We start from the raw sequence: 15,407 nt of genomic DNA, 5'->3' as shown, positions 1-15,407 counted from the left end.
CATGATGAGATAACATCCCTGTGTGATAGTCTGTCCTCTGTGCACCATGTTTGTTTGTGTGCATGCGTGTATGTGTATGCAATTATGTAGTATTATTTATGCACACACACACATACATAAAGTTGTGCACAGTTAGGCCAGAAACAAACACAACGCAAGAATGCAAACAGATGTGAATGTTTGGCCAATGCATTGCAAGCGCGTGGTCCTGTTGTACATACTTGCCATGTATGCCTACTTTACTGTGAAACCTCGCTACACAAAGGGGTTTAATGTCTATGCCAGTTAACCTTATATGTTATTAATAGAGATTAACTGATATATAAGTCTATTGGTATTTTTGCCCAATATCTACAATTGTCTATTTATATACTGTTCAAATTTTTGAGGTCATTAAGATTTAAAAAAAAAAAAAAAACTATACTTTTTATTCAGCAAGGATGCATTTAATTGATTAAAAGTGACAGTAAAGACATTTCTAATGGTATATAAGTTTTCTACTTCAAATGAATGCTGTTTTTTTAACTTTTAAATTCAAATAATCCTTAAAAATGTATCACATTATTAAATCAAATTTCTAACATATAGATACTGATACTTAAGCATACAGATAATTTGTAGCAGTTGTAAAAGATCAATATTGATATCAATTGCTAATTATTATTCAGGTAGCTAGATATATACATCAACAACAAAACATACTAAGATTCTTTTCACACTGCACGTTGACAGAAAACTTACTGTAGAAGACATCGTTGTATGCTAATGCTCACTGGAGCGCCCCTGTTGCAACACTGAGAATGTGGCATATACTCATGTTGCAATATGTTTTTTTTGTGACACACATTTGCATTAATCTGTTCATTTAAGCTTGGGTTAGCTAGAAACCTTTCCATTCAAATTGCATTGAGGGTTGTTTCAGGGCCTTGCACATGCACTTAAGTTCCTAGTGAGTGTAAGCATGTAATGTTGAGATTGCAACTTGAGCTATTTAGACAATTCCTCTGTCTTCTCGCATGACTTTACCCAAAATTCCTTACAGGCTCCTCCTCTTTAGATCCTCTCTCATGTTCTTCAATGTGTACCACACACACAAAAAGTCAAGCCATCACCATGTTAGAAAATCTAATGCAAGATCCCTGTTCTGCTTTCTGTCAGACTGGTGTTTTCTGTAGTTTTGTCTTAAAATAACAGAAGATCCATACAACAGTGAAGAGTAGTAGCTGTTTTATTACTGAGGCGATCGATCTCATTCCTACTGGACTGTTGGAGGCAAACAAATTTAATTGTTCCCTTATGATTTGCTTCCCTGGATACGGCACACACTCACACACAAACCGATGTCACCTATGTGGCAAAAGAAAATGGAACTTTCTTAAAAAACTGTTCTGAAAGGCACATATGCTAAACTTCCTGTGTAAAATCCCTCACAGACGTCATCTCTTTTGAGAGGTACAATACAGCAAGCCACATTTTTTTACAGTATGTCTGCACTGTGTATTCTATAGTGTGAATTTACATAAAAGAGTAGTCTTTAAAAGACTCAGGCTGACAAGAGAAAGAGAGAAAGCCATCGATTGTGTGCTAGAAAGAACAAACGAGAGAAAAAGAGAGCCGAGAGAATAGTGAAGGGGGCAATTACTTGTAGAGACAGACTAAATGTAGGTCGAGACACGAGGGCCGCTTCCTCCACGCCAGTCGAGCAGTTAATCAGCTTTAGTTTTATTAAAAGAGCTACTGGACACCAGACTAAGTCTGTCTCAATCTGTTGGGTTTTGGTATTCATCACCATCATCCCAGCAGACATTTACACTCAAGCTGGTGTAATCTCACACACACTGCCACGCGCTCAATGAATGTCTCTGAGCACTTACTGTGATGACGTGTTGCGTTCATAACATGCAGTCTCTAACGTGTGTTCTTCTTCTGTTTCCCTCCAATCTGTTTTATTCTCCCTCAAACCTCTCGTTCATCCATCTTTCATCCGACCCCTGTCTCCCCTCCCCATCCTTCCTTCCCCTCTGTATCTCGTCTGTGTTTTCTGGCTGTCTTGCAGACAAGCATAGACTTCCTGTGGCAGGGTCTTGGTGTACCACCAGCAATAACGGTAGCATACGTCGCACATCTTCTTTGGACACGCTCACGGCCCCTTACCTGTCTGGACACTGGCCCCGGGATGCAAACCACGCCCCTTGTGCCCCTTGCATGAGGGACAAATCCACGCAGGTGAGTGGAACCACTTTGTACACAAGATGTTATTACCCAGTTTATCAACAAACTGTACATTGTCCAACACCTCTCGTCAATCAACCATTCAGTTCTCATAGAAAATTTTCCACTCCAGCCTCTCCAACATCAAATGCCTACTTGCATAGACGCGTGTTTTGCAAACCACCAGCATGAATCACCTGAGAAACACTTGCTTTGTGCAAACACAAACCCATGAAACCACTACAGACATGTCTTTTGTGTGCACTCGGCTCCCGTGAGGCACAGTGGCCTGAGTCTCGTGTAGTCAGATGTTTTGAATGTCAGCGTATTCACTTTGCAGCATCAACTGGCTTAAATAGTACAGACCATCTTAATTATGCACTACAGTACAGTTCAAAGGTTTGTGGTCATAATATTTTTTAGTTAGTCAATCATTAAAGGTTTTTTTTTCTTTTTAAAATTACTTTTATTAAGCAAGTATGCATTAAATTGATCAAAAGTGACAGTGAAGACAATTTTATTTTATTAAAGGTTTTCCGTTTTAAATAAAAGCTGTTCTTTTGAGTTTTCTTTTCATCAAGGAATCTTGAAAAAACTGTTATCACTGTTTCCACAAAAATATTAATCAGCACAGCTTTTTTTTAACAATGATAATAATAAGAAATGCTTTTGAGCTTTTCTGAATACTGAAGGATCATGAAGATCATGAAGACTGAAGATCACAGGAATAAATTATAATTTAAAATATATTCAGATACAAAACAATCCTTTAAATAGTAATACAATTTCACAATATTTGTAGTTTGCTAAATTTACAATTTTTTTTATTTTACTAAATGTGTCAAAAACAAACTATGCAATATGCGTCAGTGTCTGACTATTGTGGGCTTGTAGTGCAGCACTGATTGCTAAAGATAATGCTCGACTGATCTGTCATATTTATTCACCCTCATGTCATTCTAAACCTGTGACTTTATAGTTTCTGAAACACAAAAATCCGTTTTTTTTTTTTTTAATGCCTCAGTGAAAGTCATCAGGGCCCTATGTTTTTGGCCAAAGTGAACTTTCTTTGTATAGACAAAAAACAGTACTTCAAATTATCTTCTTTTATGTTTTAGAGAATAAATAAAGTCATGCAGGCTTGAAACAACATGAGGGTGAGTAATTGATGACAGAATTTACATTTTGGGGTGAACGATCCCTTTAAGGCAAGATAAACGTAACACAGTGCTGGTCAAATAAACAAGTATTACAATCAATCAGCCTGTGTTAAACTTGAGTCATAGTTTGCCAGTAGAATAATGCTGTAATTGCACCAAAATAAATACAAATTTTATTAATGGATAAATGCAAAAAAAACACCTCTCAAAACAAGCCATCATTCTTTTACCTCTGGTGTGGTGAGTGCGTAGGCCACACAGATGTGTTCTCACATGCACACTCTTGCCTTTATTTGTCAGCAGCTATTAACATCTATTACTCTGGGATTTTAATGTTGTTTTTCCACAGATCCAAACACGTATGTTAATTAAGCATTTTACAGAAGAACTGACTTTAACTAGAAAATAAGAGAAGTATAATGTAAAAGTTATTATACATAAAAAAAAAAGATAGTCGAGAGAGAGAGAGTGAAAAGGAGGAAGCCTCTCCCTGGTTTGTTGAGAGATGAGAGGAAACTGCGGCATATTTCTGGTGAAGGCAGACCGTCCACCATCAAGCTGCATTCTTTCCTGAAGCTGCTTGTTTTTTCCAGCTTATTATTTTTTTCCAGAAACACCACAGGGCCAGTATGTATCTGAACATTAAAACGTTCACACTGAAAGTTTTGCACAGCAAAAAAAAAAATCCTTTTCTAAATTATTTACTGCTGTTATTTTGACAAATGTGTTATTGATTTGAGTCCGATTTAACGACTGAAGAGGCATATATTAAAGAAGAAGTGGTTTCAGAGGCATGGTGTTTATTTAGATCACTCAAACCCAGTCCCCACGTCATGAGAAAGAGCATCACAGATTATACGCTGGTTCTCTAGGGTCTTCTCTTACCCTCCTTCATCAAAGCCTGAGCTTATGTGTGAGTCAGTTTGTGTGTGTGTGTGTGTGTCCCAGACCTCCACCCAGCTCTTTTTGTCAGCAGTGTGCCTGTCTCACAATAAGTGCAAAGGGAACTTAGCGAGTTGGAGGCGAGTGTGGAATTTGGCCGACATTTGCAGAGCTTGCTCTTTCTCCCTGGACCAGCATGCCAAAATAACCAGATCTTGGATCCGTACGACGATGTCCGTTGCCAGGGAGCTGAGCTCACACCTAGTGACCAAACAATAACACGGAACGAAGGCCTTTGCTGCTCTCCCTGAGAAATATGCAGCCACACACACACACGAATGCACTCTGTGTGAATCTGTATACACCAGCTGTAACAGATTTATAGCCAATACGGGATCAGCAGAGTGTGCGTTCTGTAACGTAGCGGTAATGTACTTCTATGGACTGCACGGCACAAGTGTTGAAGCTGCTAGATCCAGTGCTGTAGGTTATGTTTCATGCTTTGTCAGACGCCCTGAGAAAGCCATGGGAGACGAGTTCTACATGAGCCTTCTGCCACAGCGCATCATAATTACAATAATAAAGAAACCTGATCAGACACGCACGCTAAACTATTCTCAAGAGCGTTCTCAAGAAACCAGACCTGAAAACTTCCTCAATTAAGATAAATGAGTGCTGAAATTACATCAGCTCACACCCTTGGGGAAGAGGCCGGATCCTTGAAATGAAATTGATGAAACATTTTTATTGTTTGTTTGTTTTGTTTTTTTTACCATGTAGCAACATTTCTCATGGTTATGGTCTGGCCCTCTGGGTGTCTGAGGGTGAAAGGTTACTGCTCATTTTTGAAGCTTGCAAAGATAAATGTGACTCTACAGAGGCATTTGTGAGGAAATACATTGTCGTACTACTTAGTGCTTGTTAGTGCTTGTTGTTATTACCTTTGCTCATAGGCAGAGTTGAACAAACCCTTTGGTACGTCATCTTTTCAGCTGCTAACAAGATTGATATCTCAAATAGTGTGACTTAGGGATAGAAATCATGAAGAATGTATTAATGCCAATACCAGCCTTTTCAAAGTAGTGATTTTTTTCCTGATTTTTTTTTTTTTTAAACAAAGTAATATTTTAAAAATAAATAATAAGGGTGAGATCATTTCAATTAATACATGCAAAACTTTCTTTATTAGTCTATTAATCTATTCTTTATTTAGCCTTAATGATTTGTTAAATATCTATACTTATGTGAAAAGGAACTGACCATTTATGGAAATTATCTTAATTTTCTATGCCTTTGTGCTCACCTGTGCTGCTTTTTAATAGTTTTTCTATGTAAAAATGCTCTAGATGTATGCATTTGCTTTTTAATTTAGCTTTTTCCACATTTTTAAGATGCCATGTCAAGTTTTGAAAACATGCCTCAAAACCCTGCATTCTTTTCCATTCTTCTGCACTGTGCCTCACATTTTCAAACTCAAGATTACATTCTGTGTGAACAGCCCCTATCCAGATGTTCAAACTGCAAGCCTTTGTGCTCAATTCTGATTTATTGTCCAGATCTGATTTTTTTTTTTTTTTTAAATCAGATTTGAGTGTGACATGTTTATGGTCCTGAACTGACCCAGCATCCTGTCACTGACACTAAAAATCAGTGTTTATGCATTCGTTTATAAGCCGTTGTGCTGCGGAATCAAGTGAATATGTGTGTAGCCAATAAGGAGGACACAGATGATGATGAGAACAAAGCTTTTGTAGTTTATGTAATTTTATTTGAAGTTTTGCTTGTGTAGAGCTGTCAGCTGTCACTTGCAGGAAGATAAAACAGCCAGTAAATCCCACATACTTCCTTTGAAGGACGGATTTTACTCATTTACAGAGTTCAGAATAGCATAGCGACTTGTGGGTGGGCTCCTTTGACTAAGCAACCACCCAAAACACCTTAGCAACATATCAGCAACATCTTATCAATGCACTGGCAACCCCCCAGAACATTTGTACAGGCAACCGCCACTAGCATTTCCTGCAGAAAACTTAATGTTACATGTGCATCCTTTCATGTGTAATGAGGACCACCCATTACTGGACTTAGTTTTGTTTTGATATGTGTGGAATGTGTGGACCATCAGAGTGCTATCCATTCATGAAGATAAATATGTGCATGTGAATTCCTTCCCCCAGTGTGCAGAAAGACATTCACCTACATTAAACAATCACAGGGATTTTCTGACGTGAGGAGTGTTTTAGGACAGAAAATATTGAGTGTTGCCAGGGGGATTTCCATTTGTACAGTTTACAACATTGTGTACCTGTGGAAGAAAAGCATTAACCTTTAACAAGTGTCCATGTTACTACGGTCCATTCGTAGCTGTGCGCACACATGGCCAACAAACCATAGTGGCCCTGCCAGCTTTGTTACTTTTTAACAAGAAAGTTATTTTTGCCATGAAAATCCCCTTCTGCACTGACAGGCTAAAAATCTGAACTATTTACCAACACTGGTGTTCAGTGTTCAGAAAGCCTGTTGTAAATTTGGCACTCTCTCAGTAACAGGCCTTGTGTTCCAGTTCAGCCGAGAGAGAGACAGGTGAATACTGAGTAACAGCCCGTCCAAGGGGAATTCACGACTTGTATTCCCCTCTGTATGTGAGCTCATAGGGTTACAGAAAAGCTTAGCTGACAGATTATCCAGACAGTGCTCGGCTCTCCAGTGAGGACCTGAAACTGCCTTCTATCAGGGTTACTAATATAGTTTTGGAAGTCTCCCACAATGGGTTTACATGCATGCAAGATCAAAAAACATTCTCAAAAGTTTTCTCATAGTATACATTTAATTTTGATTCGTTCTAAACCCCTCCTTTCCGTGAGCCTACTCTGATTGGTTAGATGTTCTAGTCCTTTGCGATTGGTCTACTGCGTATGCTACAGTGTTTGAGGGTGGGTCTAGTTAAGTGAGCGGACAATGTAGAACATAGGCGGGTATTATTCAATAATAATAATAACAATAATAATCCGCTTTGCGTCTGGGTCCTGATCAACCTGTCGGGGGTTATTCTGCGATAACAACCAGCTGGATGTACATTATCCCTTACGTGTTACCCAGTGACGTGTAGCCGTAATGGTAGTGAGACTGGAATTCCTGACGACTCATTTAGGTTGTTCAGAGTCGATTTTTATTTATTTTTTTATTTTTTTGAGAGAGCCAATTTATTTATCATGTACTGTTGGCTTCACAACTTTGCACATCGTTTACATTTACAGCAGGGTTGCCAGGTTTTTGCAACAAAACCCACACAATTGCTGCACAAAACTAGCCCAATCTCTTTTCGAGGGGGTTCCCTGGTAAAAATCGCATTCCAGGGTGGGTAAAATACACATTTTTCGGCAGGGATTCTCCAGAAATATGTGCATTCCAGGGGATAAATATCACGTTATCGCAGACATGAAAAACAACTGCGGCAACAGTGTTAAAGTAGCCCACTTGGCAACACTGGTTCACAGACAGCTACATTACACACTGCATGAAAGGTAATATTCGAAAATGCATAATGGGGTCACTTTAAAACAAAAAAATGTCTGAATGGCAGCACATTATCTAAAAGGATTCTTAGAACATAATATTCAAAACAGTTATAACAAACAACATTTATTTGAAATGGAAATCTTTTGTAGCATTATACATGTCTTTACCACCACTTTTGATCAATATAATATATGCTTGCTGAATAAAAGTATTAATTTCTTAAAAATAAAAATTCTTACTGACCCCAAGTTTTAAACAGTACTGTAACAACAGGTCTAGCTCATCACATTAACTATGAATGTTGAAAAATTGTTTTTTGCTTGATTTTGAGCATAATTTCTTGTGGTGTGTTTCTTTCTTAATGAAACTTGGTTTGATGTTTTGTTTCTTCTGTAGTGTCTCAAGTAAGTGTGACATAAGTGTCCAAATACAGATCACTAGAGGCCATATATGACAACAGGCACTTAGGTTGGGTCCTCAGACTTTCAGTTTCAGGCAGGACATGCAGATACTATGATTAACATAGCAGAATTGGGGATTACCCAACCTTGATCCACTAAGTTGATCTACTGTTAAGGTGGTGTGTATTTTTTATTATTTTTTATCTTTGTGTTCTTTTCATTCCCACCATTGTTTTGCATATTATTTGCTTTTTTACATGCTTTTTTTCATGGTCTACTAAACTTCAGTCACAGTGCTTATGAGTTTTCACTGGCTGACTGGGGTTACATCACACACCTAGGGCCTCCACTCAGGACCTGTGCTTCAAAGCGAGTTCAAACACAGCACCCCTCTGTTTATAAAGAGCCCTTTGTTTCTGTGTTAATCTACTCTGTGCATGGGCCCTACTGTAACTTCAACCCTCTCTCACACGCACACACAAACACACACCTATCCCAAATACAACCTGCTCTAGAAAACTACACTCATGCAACCCTTAAAAATTTACCTTTGCCACTTTTTTTTTTTTTTTTTTTTTTTTTTTTGTCAAAATACCACACTTTAATGCATGGTATTTCAAAAAAGTGTTATCACCATGATACCAGAACCATTGTAATACTTTAATCATAAAAAAAAAAAAAAACTTTTTTTTACTTTTTTACTTAATGTAGGCCTAACTATGGTATTTTGACCAAAATACAAAATATTGGTACCATATCAGTTATTGTCAAATTCTGGATGGCTGTACTGATGTGTCTTCCTTCTGGGTGCAGAAAGAGAGAAAATTGATTGCTTTAAATCTTTGTAAGCCAAATCCATGGCACAAACTTCTAAATTGGACTGGCAGACTGCTTGTGTATCTGTAAACAAGTGTCAATGTGAGTATCAGACGGACTGTGTATGTCCTGGCAGGCCTGAGCAGACAGATGCTCCCCCTCCTCAGCAGAGGATCCCTCTGTGCAGCGTCCACAGCTGCTGAACAGAGCCGTGTTTGTGTGTAGCCAGCCTGCTCCGCTGGAAATCTTAAACTGCTGGGAAGGAGGATGTGATCCTGGCAGTTGGCTGCAGCTCTGAGAGCGAGTCAGGAGCTGGGCATCCCAGTCCTGCGCTCAGCACAACAGAATCAGTCATGGAGCTGAACTGCTGTAGAGCAGCACAGCTGAAAGACGACACACACACACACACACATGCAGCAGCATTCAGATAGAGATGGACTGTTTGTTATCTATCTTAAAGCAATCTACTAAGCAGTTGATTAAAGTCACTGTCATAAAAGATTCTGGGATTGTAGGTGTGGGCATAAACCTATTCTGGAATCAGCTTTTGTGAGGCATCTAAGCAAATAAGAGAGAGGTGCATGTTTGTGTCCATGACCCAGTTTACTCTCTGTGGTGTTTTGGCTGATCACAAATGGTCAGCACTAAATATAAATGTAACCTAGTTTTAATGTAGTTATTTTATTTTGGATGTATTTATTTTTACACATTTATTTTAATTTCTTTTTCGTTTTAATTTATTTTGCTTGTAGGATCAACTAAGGCAGATTTTCGTACAAAGTGTAAACAAGCCCATGTGATGCAGGGTAAACTGAATGCTACACCATTACAAAGTGCTTGGTCACCATCCACTTTAACACACATGGGAAAAGAGGAAGCCTGCAGAGAGCATGAAAGAGAGGAGGAGGTAGAAAAAGCAGAAGTGTATAAAGGGAGTAGGCGGCGATGAAGAGGAGAAAAAAAGAGATGAAGAAAAGAGGGATCAGATGGTGAGGAAACCAGCAGAACAATGGCGAGAGAAGCAGAAAAGAGCAATGGAACAAAGAAACACATGCACGGATTAATTAAACAAAGAAGGAAAGGAACTTAGAGGAATAAATGTTGGGGAGGGGTACTCCCGGGGACAGGAGCCACCGCTCCTCCGGCTAGACTCGTGGAGGTTCACAGGGCATGAAGTTAATTAAGAAGAGAAACTTTATCCTACCGGCTCACTCAGCCACATCTTGCTTTCTCAATCTCATTGTTTCTTAAGCTCTGTACTTGTCTTGACTTAAATATTTTCTTTTACCACGTCTGACATGTTTCCATGAGTTCATATATAAAGTCAGCATGAAATCAAATTGACAGGTATTCTTTCCTGATTTTATTGTGCTAAAATAACTTGCGCCACCTCTGAAACACCTTTCCTTTTTGACTGATGTCATCAAGGCCGCTAATGTAATCAACAGGTGCCAGGGGAGTTTCAGAAGAGTTGTTTTTCCTAATCTCCCTGTAAACGCTGCTATGTTATGTCAACTTTTCACAATCCATTCTGTTTGTATAGAATTAAATCCTGCCCTACTTTTTTGCCTCCTTGAATATCCAGTTTTACTCTGAAAAGAACTCTGACTTTTCAGCTGATGTATGTTGTTTAACTTTAAAAACAAAATGAACACTTCTCATTCTGATGCATTTCTAAGTGAAACAACATTTAACTGTAGATATGTTATGTAAGAGGGGATTTAATTTTATCTGTCAGATTGGATGGTAAAAAGTGGGGTGTGATATTCAGACATTCAGAGGTGAAGAAAGCTATTACTTTTTGATGAAAGCAAACATTTAGCTCTTGCACTGGTGGATTGTGCAAAAAGACCAGGAACATTTAGTAATAAAGACATTGCCATGTCAGAGGTTTAGCTCTGATCATACAGTGTATATAGACTTGTGTGTGTGATGTCAGCTGACGTTAAGTATTTGTTGAAACGAGTGTGAATCGGAACACATGTCTTTTAAGTGTTGAGAGACAGAGCCTCAGGCTGTACAGAGAGGAGATTCGACTGGTTTCCCTGCACATGTTTATCACCATTTGTGTCCAAGGCCAAAGGAAAGTTTGCCAATTTGTGTCTCCCTGATGAATGGACCTGCTAATTAATGGTGTGTGAGGATGCTTGCATGAAAACAATGTTAAACATGGGTGAATTTTGACACCAGTAAGGAACAAAACAGGATTGCGGTTTTATCATGATGCACATCACAGAAAAAAAGAGCATGTTCCCTTGTTAAAGTGATTTTTATTGGTTGAGTTAATGCCTTGGTCTGTTTCCAGTGCCATAGATTTTATTTTTTCTTTACACAGTTTTACAGTTTTGACTCACACCTTTGAGTGATTGAGAGAGGCTGAGGCAATGAGATTACTTTTCCATAGCTCCTCAACATAAGATCACTCCTCATCTGTGCCAGATATCTAAATAAGGCCATAGCTGTCCGGTAATAAATCTCCATACGGAGTTCTCAGTGAAAGTTTGAGAACTTGCTAGTACAGACACGTTGAGTGTATTGGGTGTAGAAACATCTAGAGTTGTTTATGGTGTAAACCCACAGGCTGGATCTCTGGTGTCGGGCCGTTAACGGCTGCACTTACCCAGTGGGGCGGAACGAAGACAAGTCCTGATCAAGAGGTTTCCAAACAAATCTTTGTGTGAGTGTGTTTGTGTGTGTGTTATGATGCCCACTACACACTAGTGTTTGTGTTTGTACTCTTAGTGAGACCATGAGTGTGATCGCGTGCCAATATGTGATTTTGAGTACATGATTAGTAAGGCCATGGTGTGCATATTCACAGCTGAGCGATTCCCATAACTCTCTAGACTGACGTGGACTACTGATTATAAGAGCTGTGGGCAACTGAAGTATTTCCCTGTTGTGTGTTAGGAACTTTGAACTACCAGAAACTAGTTTTTCTCACAGAATGCTGTTTTGGTGAATTAGGTCACATGTTTGACAAATATTATTTGTGTTTTCTGCTCTTATTTGGGGATTCTGAGGCAGGTTTTTTTTTCAGTTTGACAGCTCTCTGAGGGCAGATTGGCATTAAAACCCATACTACTTGCAAAATACTTATTATTATTTCTTCAGTATGTGGTTTGTATATTCATAGTTTGCAGTACACATTTTCTGTACACATGGAATACCAGCATGATTTACTCCAATTGCTAAAATGAGCAGTATGAAATATAGAATATAGTATCCCAAAGTGCGATGTGAACAACTTAACCTTCTATTCCAGTGTAATGAAATACCAAAAGTAATATATCCTGATTGTTAAGGCTTCTTTTTTGCTTCATTATTTGACTGGATTGCCACAAGTTTTTTTATTTTATTTTTTATATTTTTTTATTTACATGATTAAGGATTAAGTTAAAGTTGGATTCAAAAGTTGTATATTCATTATATGTCCCAGATGATGGATGCCACCTGTTGAATTAATCTAGACAACAATCTAGCATACTACTGTTTGAAACATTTATAGTTGCATAATGTTATCATATTGCTATCAGCAGTTCACATACATTTTTTATTTAAATGTGCATAAAGTGTATATATAAAGTAGTTCCTTTTTTTGTGATTCGCCACTGACCACTTGAGTAATAGCTTTTTATCTTCAGCATTGGTTCAGATTGGGAGTATAATAATGCTTAATACCCATGCTGTTTAAAAATAAAGACAAAGCAGTATAGATTTTTTTTTATGCTGACCTTCAGTTTCGTCATCATTATATAAAAGTAATTATGCATCCTTAGTTTCAACAAATTAAGCTTATATTTATGTGTGTGTGTACAGTCCTGAAGACTGCACCCGTCTCTGCTCTGGTTGCAGTGTTTGCAGTTATCTTTTTAGAGCGCTATATCACGCTCGAGCGATAGAGACTTCACTCAAAGGAAGCTCAGAGCCAGCCGCCCTCCACCCTGTGTGCCTTTTCATTCTCGTCTTTGGCAACAGCAGCTGTATTTTTACATTTAGGAAGGAAGTTTGCAAAGAAGTTACACCAACATGTTCTGTTTAAAGATGAGCATTCAACAGTTTATATACAGGATAAAGTCCTAAATTAGAGTTACCATCCCCCGGCTTTGTGCCTTCACTGGTGTGTGTGCGTGGGTGAGGGTGTTCTCTCCTGTCAGGGCTCTTTTTGTGACATTGTGCATGAATGAATTTAAGGGCAGGCTAGACAGCCCATTGATATAGTCATAAAACATGAGAAGCATGGAGATTTTTTTCTCTTTTTCTAACAGTAAAAACATCTATTCATAATGGTGTACAGAGCCCAAAATGACTTTATGCCACACCTGGCAAAGTTTGTATGTACTGTATATGTATATATGTTTATGTTCCAGTTGGAAGTCCAAATATTTTATATCATACACAAGATGAGCCTGTTGTCGAAACATCATGATTTTCTTCCTCTTGTTTTGGTTTTGTTGGCTTGATGAAAAAAATAAGAGCAAAAAAAATCGTCACATGGAGTTCTGGCAAAAACAACAAAACATAAAACGTCCTTGATAAACTTCTGATTACATTTCCACTGACGTAAAAGACATGCACGTTGATTGGATTTGCACGACTCACACAATTTCATTGCAGCAGGTAATGTTGCAATTCCCAAAGTTACAAGCTAAAAAAGTAACCACAATTTTTATTCTCAGTTGGCTTTGACGAGTGTAAGCCACCTTATTATTTTGGACGAGAGTCAAAAGACTGTATCAGTGTACTCATGAATCAAGAAACAATATGATGCTGTGATGATCAAAACTTGTTGTTTCATGTCTGACAGTCTCATGTGTGTCTCCCACAGACCCCCAGCGCCTGGGCCGATGAATGTGGAGAGAAGAAGAAGGGCTGTCACAAGCGCTCAGCCTCCTGTGGCAGTACTGACCAGCTAAAAGAGGTCAGGATGCGTTTAGGGCCTGATCTCCTTTCCTCCCCCGTGCTTTGTTCCATTCAGCAGAAGCAGGGCCAGGGCTGGAGCCCCTCGTTGTCTTTCTCTCCCCCGTGTGAAATTGTGGATGAGGAGACGGGGCAGCAACAGGCTGTTGGTGATGGTGGGGAGGGGAAGATGGAGGCAGTGTCATTATCATATTATTGGCAGGCTCTAGTGAACCAGAAGTGGGCTGGTGTCACCTCGCATTACACCCTCCCCTCCTCCTGTTTGTGTGTGCACCCTTCCTTCCCCTGTCACATCCACCAGTGGCTTCATACACTGTTCTCTCTATTCAGCCTGTCTTCTTCCTCTCTTCCACAACTTCATGGGTCTCCTCCCTTCATATATTTCTGCTGTGCCTCTTAAGTGCAGGGTTTTACAGGTGTCTGTACGTACATTATCTTCTGCCACTTGTTATCTCAACTGCCATCCCTCACCGCTCAGTCGACTCTATACTCTAGTGTGTGTACTAGTGTTCTACTTCATAGTTAATCATTCTCTAAACAGGTCATATGTGCATTCACCGCACACTGTAGGCAAATCTGATGGAAACCTGGTGAGCAGCCTACCTAGAAAACATTTATAGATATCATAGGAAAGTTGGCCTGGCTTATCATGTTTTGTTTAAATTCAAAGGCAGTAGACAGATGGGTACTTCTGAATGCAAGAAAAATGTTATTTATTTATTAATTACGGAATGGTATTCCAATAGACAAATTGATGAGTAGGTGGGTGGATGGATGGATGGATGGATGATAGGGCTGTGCAATTAATCGCATTCGATTGTCGTGCACATCTCGTCAGTAAAGCCGGTCTGTGATTAGTACTAAATCACCATCACCTGCTTTCAGATAGAGTGGCTTTCACTACACAGAGCCTTAGTTCACTGACAAGCTAGGCAATATCGCGCTCGAAATCGAATGCGATTCATCTGCGATTATGAGGCCGATTTTGCCTAATTGTCAGTGAACTACGGCTCTGTGTAGTGAAAGCCACTCAATCTGAATGCAGGTGATGGTGATTTACTACTAATCATGGGACCGGCTTTACTGACGAAATGCGCACGACAATCGAATGCAATTAATTGCACAGCCCTAATGGATGAATAGATAGGTGGATGGATTGATAGGTAGGTGGATGGATGGATGGATGGATGGATGGATGGATGGATGAATAGTTGGTGGATGGATGGATTGATGGGTAGACGAATGGATGAATAGGCAGGTGGGTGGATGGATTGATAGCTAGGTGGATGGATGGTTGGATGAATAGTTGGTGGATGGATTGATAGGTAGGTGGATGGATGGATTGATGGATAGGTAGGTGGATGGATGGGTAGGTGGATAGATGAGTGGATGGATGGATGGATAGATAGGTGGATTGATGATAGCTAGATGGGTGGATGGAAGGATAATTAGGTACAGTAGGTGGATGAATAGGTAGATGAATGGATGGATAGGTAGG

At 39.2% G+C, this 15,407-nt stretch overlaps 1 protein-coding gene across 1 annotated transcript in view; it reads left to right on the top strand.

The window, feature by feature from the left end:
- LOC109065553 (protein FAM117B) overlaps window positions 1-15,407 on the top strand; it is a 40,994-nt gene that overhangs the window by 9,013 nt on the left and 16,574 nt on the right. Inside the window, exons 2-3 of the mRNA XM_019082514.2 lie at window positions 2,057-2,226; window positions 13,818-13,910. Of these exons, the coding sequence (XP_018938059.2) occupies window positions 2,057-2,226; window positions 13,818-13,910 (263 nt within the window). The remainder of the gene's footprint in view (window positions 1-2,056; window positions 2,227-13,817; window positions 13,911-15,407) is intronic.

Source organism: Cyprinus carpio, chromosome A9, assembly GCF_018340385.1.
Source record: "Cyprinus carpio isolate SPL01 chromosome A9, ASM1834038v1, whole genome shotgun sequence".
In the NCBI taxonomy this organism is placed as follows: Eukaryota; Metazoa; Chordata; class Actinopteri; order Cypriniformes; family Cyprinidae; genus Cyprinus; species Cyprinus carpio.
This window is presented reverse-complemented; position numbering and strand designations above follow the sequence as displayed.